Raw genomic sequence first — 7,720 nt, 5'->3', positions numbered from 1 at the left:
TTGATATTTCAGAGTTTATATAATGGCATACACACGTTTGCTAGAATGTACGTAACTTTGTGTTATTGGTAAATTGCTATCAGTTGTATTATATATGTGATTTATAGATGAGAAATGTAATGATTTTATGCACCCAAAATTGTAAACATCATTTGTCATATAAAAGTGTGGAAAAGATGTCAGTAATTAATATTTAATGCATAAAAGACAAGAATTTTATAGAATAAAAGATAAAATCCAAAGAATATCCTAGCCTTACTTCTATCATGTAAAAGTGTTCAGTAATGGCTGTTCCTGCTACAGTTGTGTCACACTATGCCTTGTTTCTTGCAATAGTAGAGAGAGAGTAAATGATCAAGTATAATCTTCTGTCAAGACAGTATTGAGATTAATAATTTGCTTTATGAATGAAGGACACTAGGATGGCAAATGGGACATCACTGTAGTTATATCTGTAGCATCTGTCTCTTCACTGATGATTCATTGCTGGGGCGTCATCCTGGAGGGCCGCAGAGCCTCGCTGATATTGCAGGCCTGGGTGCAGAGGGAGACCTCCATCAGATGCAATAATATAAGCATGTAGGCTCTTTTAGTATCCGGTCAGTGTCTTTTCTTGTGTGTGAGTAGTTCTTGATTCCTGTGGTACCTTGTTCTGATTGTTATGAAATTGATTATATTTGGATTACAGTGAAGAAGAAACAATAAAGGAATATGTGAAGACTGACATCTCTCAGTAGGATAATTATGGGTCCCTAGTCAGATTGTGGAGATGTTGGGAGAAAGTATTACCATGATTAATTGCAAGAACACTTATTCAAAACTACTGTATTTTTCTCTTCAGGAAATCTATACTTTTAATTGATTTGAAAAAAGATGTATGTATAAAAATTATGTTGTAAAGGGTGCTTGATGCACAAGCTGCCGGCTCTGTTCATCTGGTGCATAACGTTTACTCAAAGTGTCTGGAGGCTTCTACCTCAGTCTTGCCAGATCATAATCAACACATTTATTATTTTCTTGATTGATGGCCTTATTGTGCATGTATAGGGGTATCATGTTTAACCCTCTGTACCTTTGACTGTTAATGATTTTCCTCAACCCGAGGACTTGTTATTTGCACCCAACTCTCCTGAGTAGCTGGCAGAATGGTGTAATTGTCCTTGTTACTGTCTGCTATCTTCCTGTTAAAACCAAGCCAATGTAAAATAAAGGACTTAAATTGAATCGTATTTTATTATTTTATGACACGAAAGAGAAAACCCTTCTGAAACTATATTTCTTCCCTGGATTAATGTTTTACTACTCACATCTCTTGTGTGGTATGTTTTGTTGTGTTGTGTGATATATTTTTAGCTCTTTAACCCTAGCTATCCACAAGGCTCAACAAAGATAAGTAAAGTGGAGTTTTGTTGATTTCATTTTGCTTTTAAGTGTAAGATTAAAGGTAATTATTTTTTATCTCCAGTTAAAAAGGAATCTGAATTTAAGTGAAAGAAAAATGTAGAGTTAGCTTTGAAATATCAGATTCAGAAGTACATTATGCCTGAATGACTTAAATTCATCAGTTATATTTACTTAGGATATTACTAAACTTACGAAATTCAAAGTCATCAATTGGAATGTATTTGTAGAATTTCAATGACTCTCTCTTTTTGCAGACGGCCAGTTCCCATCATACCTCCAAGATTACCTGACCGACCCCAGCTGCCCCAGCGACCTCAGTAAAGAAATGGAATGGATGAAAACCGAGCCAGTAGGAATTTATTTTTTGTCTCTTGCTCTTAAGCATAATTCCCACCATGATGTAGGGCCAGACATGTTCATGGTGCTACACCTTTTATTAACAGAAAGCTGACAGTATTGACACTGGCAGTTCTAGAGGCTTGAAAATCCTCAGAAGATGCATGTGGAGTTGACTAGGAAACTCTCTATTGATATGGAAAGAAAAAGAAAGAAAATTTCAAATGCTTTTAATGTCACTGAATGTTGTGATTGCAAATTGCTCACAAATGTCATGATGAAATAGTTATGTATGTGTAGATTTATTGAATGTTTATCATTGTGAATTATAATAAGTACATCATATAATATTTATTGCTGAGGCTTTTCCTCCTTGCCATTTTTTAATTCCTATTATTAAATACTATAATAAGAGTGGGCAATTTGATTCACAAGTCTTTGTTGTTAATGTAAACTCCAAGATGTAGCAATAGCTACTCTCACTTAACAGAGTGGTGCTTTACTGAAAAGTGTATATTTTCTTTCACAAGGATATGAAGTTGGAAACAAAACATAAAGGACCGAAAACCTCAGAGCATTGCCAAAGGACACATTTAATTTGTGTATGTATAATGCATTTTTCTGCTGATTAACATGCTTGTTAACATGGTTCCAGAAATTATAATGAAAAAAAGGAATTGATGACGAATAGACATACAAACTGGAAAAAATCTATTTAGAAAAATTTGGTTTGAATTACAAAGGTTCTTTATGTGGATTATTTGCATTCTTTGATTGTAGGTCTATGTTTTACATATTATAGCTACATTTTTCTTGTTGCATGACATATCCTTCCAGTGTAATGTTTCCTTCACTCAGAAAATAGTGTAAAAATAAACTATGGCCAGTGTTACTGACCATTTGACTGTCTGCATTTATTGTCAAGTCTACAATCTTAATATTGTTTAATTTAGAAAGCACAAGTGTGGGAGCATTTTGAAGACAGGCTGGAATGTCATTGCATTGCATCTGCCAGAAATGGCAGAAGAGCCATATTATCTGGTCATCATGGAACTAATTGTAACAAATGGATTATCTGCTCAGTAATACTTAGCAGCTGGTGTTTCTAGTTGAAGTCTTGCATGTAAGCACATTTTCATAAACATTGGTTGCTGAAGAGGATAGTCCGCAAGTCTGGTGGTGTTATCCTGAAGATCCATCACAACTAAACATTCTGTGATATACTGGTTTAGGGTCTTATCAGAAATATTACCCTTTATATTTTCAAGCAATTTAACAGTGTGTAATAACAGTTTATAAACAGTAATTTGATTATTTCTGTATCAAAATTAATGTGCAAGTTCATCTACTCACTTCAGCAAAACATGCATCTATATACACGCATGAAGATGCGCACTCACACATCCATTCAGAAGTAGTTAGATGTGTGTAGTCTTGTATGTATGATTAGGGTATACATACAAAATGTTAGAGGCAAATTGAGATATTTTGTAAATTTGTTGAGCGGCTTGTACATTCTGTATTCAAGCAATATTGTATATATGTATATTAAGAAGTTACCAAATGTTTAAACCATTGAAGCAATTTTGAGATTGTCCTGTTTATTGAATTTCCTTATCCCTTTTTAGTTTATTAGGCTGAAGCTAGTCATATACTTGTGAAATGTAGTTTCAGTCTTGAACAGTAGAATTTTCCATTCTTCATCACCCTCTTAATTTTATTTTTTTGTGATAGCATACACCTAAAAATGGATTCATGTATATTGGACTGGATGAGTTGCCCCCAATATTCATATATATGTTAAAAACAGTTGGGTTATAATTTATTATATTATATATTTTTTGTTGATTCCATTATTATTTGTTGTAATTTTCATTCAAGTATTTTTTTTTATTGCTTATCATTAGAATGAAATTTATTTGCTTTTGTTCTTGTCATTGAGAGGTTATGGATTGAGAGGTTATGGTTCAGCACTTGTTAACCTGTTGAAAAAGTGTGTTTGGTTTAACATGAGTGAAATGATTTGAAGCTGGTGGGATACTGAATATGGAATTTATTATATAATATTTTATCATTTCATTTACCTTTCTTCGCTGCTCTCCTTTTGGAGTTTTGAATGTTTACTAATACGAAGCAGATATACCTCATCTACAAAATGCAAATGTGAGTTATAAAGTACATTTGTAACGAGCCTTCCTTGCTGTCTGTTTTTACACATTCAGAACCCAAGCATGACACTGGACATTATTAATTTCTCAAGGAACTAGTCTTGGAAGCATCACACTGCAAAGCAGTCCTGTTTGGAGGTTCAGGTGTGTCTTAGCAGTAAATCAAAGAGCCTTTTGCTTCTTGCACTTCATCAGCATTGAGATATATTTCAGTCATGTCCATCAAAGATACAGATTTTATTTAACATTCCATTCTCTTCTGTCACATGGCCAGCCAGCTATCATTCCACTTGCAAGCTGAGTCATCACTCATCTTCATCACCATTGTATTGTGATAAGTTATTGTACCTTGATAAGTTACCCCTGTGTTCGGTTTCATGTGTTAACACTAAAAAAAGACTTGACTGTGTACTTGCACTTTACTGATTGCCATGGATAAGAGAATGTTATTGTATATTGCATAACACTAGTCAAGCTTTGATTTTAACAATATTTGGTGTAAACAATATGTTGTATTCAAGTGATTTGGTATCTCCATGCAAATGGAAGCCTGATATCAGAAAGCAGTATGTCATATATCCAGTTCAATTTGAAATATAGTTTATATGGTTGATATCCAGGTAACTCATTCTCTCCTTCTTTATATTTTCTTTTTCTCTATCCCTTGGTCTTGCTACCTCTTTCACTCTATTATCTTTCCCATTCCCTCTCCCTTCTTTGTTCTTTCTCTTACCTCCTCCTCCCACCCTCATTTTGTATGATGTCCAGTGACTGGAAATAAAATGAAATGTAAATTATTTTGGGATTGATATTTTTGTACCTGTGTATAATGAGAATGATAGATTTGATCAACAATGAAGGTAAAATTTGTGTCAAGAAAATTGTTTTTACAATCGTGAATGCAAAAGAAGATATGAAGGAATATACTGATTAAAAGCAAAGGATTGCCAAGAACAGATGAAACTTCTTGATTTTGGATGTTAGACAAAGTAAACAAGAAACATATAGTGACTGCAAAGCTAAGCTATAATAGATGTTCAAATAATTTTAGAGCATGGCACAGCTTTTCCCTGATAAAAGCTTAGTAAGAAAGGAATGATGGAAATAACATATTCTACATATCAAAAGGGAAGTAAGGCAGGTAACATAAGCATGGGAAAACCTGAAAGTGTTTATTGAATTTGGATTGTAACTACTATATTTCAGATAGCTTTTCCTTGAACAAAGAGGAATAGATTAAGTTTAATTAGCCTCTCAGCTGTGAGCAGGTTGGCTTGTCACTTCTCTCATGCCTCACTTCCTCACAGAGTTCACTTGTGTGGTTTCTGCCATTATCTCTTCTAAATTTTAGTCTGAAGAAGTGCCTTAAAAAAACGAAATTGGTAGATGACACAAGACAAATGATATCTCAAATCAACCACTATGTTGCCTATCATACTTAAGTAAAAAAAAAAAAAAAAAAAGAAAGAAAAAAATTACATAACCTATGGAGAGTAGCCTTTGTCATATCATATACTATTGACCTGTATGTGAATATGACTCGGATATGCGTGTACGTAAGCTATCTTGTAAACGACACTGATACTCTACCTGCACACTTTGTTTGGAAGAAAAATCATCTGATTTTTCTTTGTTGAATAGTGTTTGAAACAATCTTCAGTGTGAAGCCAGAAATACTTCTATTCACCCTGTGGGAAGGGAAGTAGGGGTGTATGTAGATGTGGGCAGGCATGGGTTATGAGAATGAGAGTGTATGTGTGAGGATTTGAAGTGAGTGAGAGAATGAAAGTGAGTGTGTGTGTGTGAGTGTGTGTGTTAGAGTGTGTGTGTGAGTGTGTGTGAGAGTGTGTGAGTGTGTGAGAGTGTGTGTGTGAGTGTGTGTGTGAGTGTGTGAGTGTGTGAGTGAGTGAGTGAGTGAGTGAGTGAGTGTGTGTGTTTCAGGCATGCACGCACACTAAACACACACACACTCAAAACACACACACACACACACAAAACACACACACACACACACACACACACACACACACACACACACACACACACACACACACACACACACACACACACACACACACACACACACACACACACACACACACACACACAAAACACACACACACACACAAAACACACACACACACACAAAACACACACACACACACTCACTCACTCATCAACTCACTCACTCACTCACTCACTCACTCACTCACTCACTCACTCACTCACTCACTCACTCACTCACTCACTCACTCACTCACTCACTCACTCACTCACATACACATACACATACACATACACATACACATACACATACACATACCCACATACCCACTCACAGTGAGTGAGTGAGTGAGTGAGTGAGTGTGTGAGTGTGTGAGAGAGAGAGAGAGAGAGAGAGAGAGAGAGAGAGAGAGAGAGAGAGAGAGAGAGAGAGAGAGAGAGAGAGAGAGAGAGAGAGAGAGAGAGAGCATGAGCGTAAGTTTGTGTGAATGTAAGCCTGAAGCGCATGCACACACACACACACACACACACACACACACACACACACACACACACACACACACACACACACACACACACACACACACACACACACACACACACACTCTAGTACTATAATAGTACTGTAATAACAGTGACGAAGGCAGTGATGAGCTATATTCATTATTAAAACAGTTGATTATAAAAATGATAGTAACAATTGTAATGCTATTAGTAATGTTTAATATAAAAATTGCAGTGCCAGTGAACAGTGACAATAATGATAAAACTGAAAATACAAATAGTAATAATCATTTACATTTCTCTTTCCTATTTTCAAGCCTATCAGTTAGACTAACATGCCAAAATTAACTTGCGAAAACACTGTGGCAAGAAATGGACAGGGGTAAATCGGCATCTTAATAATGGTAGGTGGCTGTGACTTCATGGCAGATATAGATCGGGTGACTTTGATGATGATGATGATGAGGATAATGAAGTTGATGATAACGAAGGTAATGAAGGTGGTTGTGATAATAATGATTGCTATATTTATTGTTGATATCTTTATGATAATACTCAAAATTATTGATAATTGTGATGTTAGTGATGATGATGATTAATAGTAATTGTAATATAGATAATGACCAATAAGGATTGTGATATATTTGATGATGATGCTAAAATGAAGATCATAAAAATTATGATAATTAAATAATAGCAATCATAAAAAATAAAGCAATAACAACAGTGAGAAAATAAAGATATAGTTATGATAGTAGAATCATGATTATTAGGATGATAATAATAACAATGATTTGATGATGACAATGACTGATAATGATTATTGATGATGATCATATAATTGAGAACCAACAATGATAATGGAAATGATCCTACTGATATTTTCATGGTAATGATGATCTTTGTGGTCTTGATAAGGAAATGATAATGATCATAACTATAACAGCACCCCCCCTCCAATCCCTTGCCCGTTGTTGTTGTGGGGGGGAGGCTTAGGAGGCGGAGACTGAGACCCAATGCTGGGGAACTCCCCAATCTTAGGACTCAGCCCTTGAATCAACTAGTTTTGCATGGTCTTGATTCCCCGTCCTACTTTTTCGTTTCTGTCCCTTCACCAACCCCTTCTACTATCCACTTCCTAAGGTGTGAGAGCCGTGCTGAAAGGATGAAAGGCTGATTTTGTGCCAGTCCTGAATGGCCTGAGGGAGCCATGGGCACAGTATTCCCCTGCTTTAGTTGCCAAGGGGACCCTGGGGGGTGGACTGTTTCTCTCGCCAACATACTCCAGGCTAACCATGGCCAAC

At 35.7% G+C, this 7,720-nt stretch overlaps 1 protein-coding gene across 5 annotated transcripts in view; it reads left to right on the top strand.

The window, feature by feature from the left end:
* Positions 1 to 4,705, top strand: part of LOC125026020 (dynamin-like) — a 115,023-nt gene extending 110,318 nt beyond the window's left edge. For 4 of the 5 annotated variants that reach the window (XM_047614581.1, XM_047614432.1, XM_047614512.1 and 1 more), the window contains one exon: positions 1 to 1,224. This exon is cut by the window's left edge and continues 2,224 nt beyond it. Coding sequence is in view for 1 of the 5 variants with exons in the window: in XM_047614663.1 (XP_047470619.1) it covers positions 1,659 to 1,725 (67 nt within the window). In the remaining 4 variants the exon portion in view is untranslated. Of the gene's footprint in view, positions 1,225 to 1,658 lie in introns of those variants that run through there. The other variant, XM_047614663.1, reaches the window with a different exon arrangement.
* The last annotated feature ends 3,015 nt before the right edge of the window (positions 4,706 to 7,720 follow it).

This window comes from Penaeus chinensis, chromosome 1 (genome assembly GCF_019202785.1).
Source record: "Penaeus chinensis breed Huanghai No. 1 chromosome 1, ASM1920278v2, whole genome shotgun sequence".
NCBI classification, from domain to species: Eukaryota; Metazoa; Arthropoda; class Malacostraca; order Decapoda; family Penaeidae; genus Penaeus; species Penaeus chinensis.
This window is presented reverse-complemented; position numbering and strand designations above follow the sequence as displayed.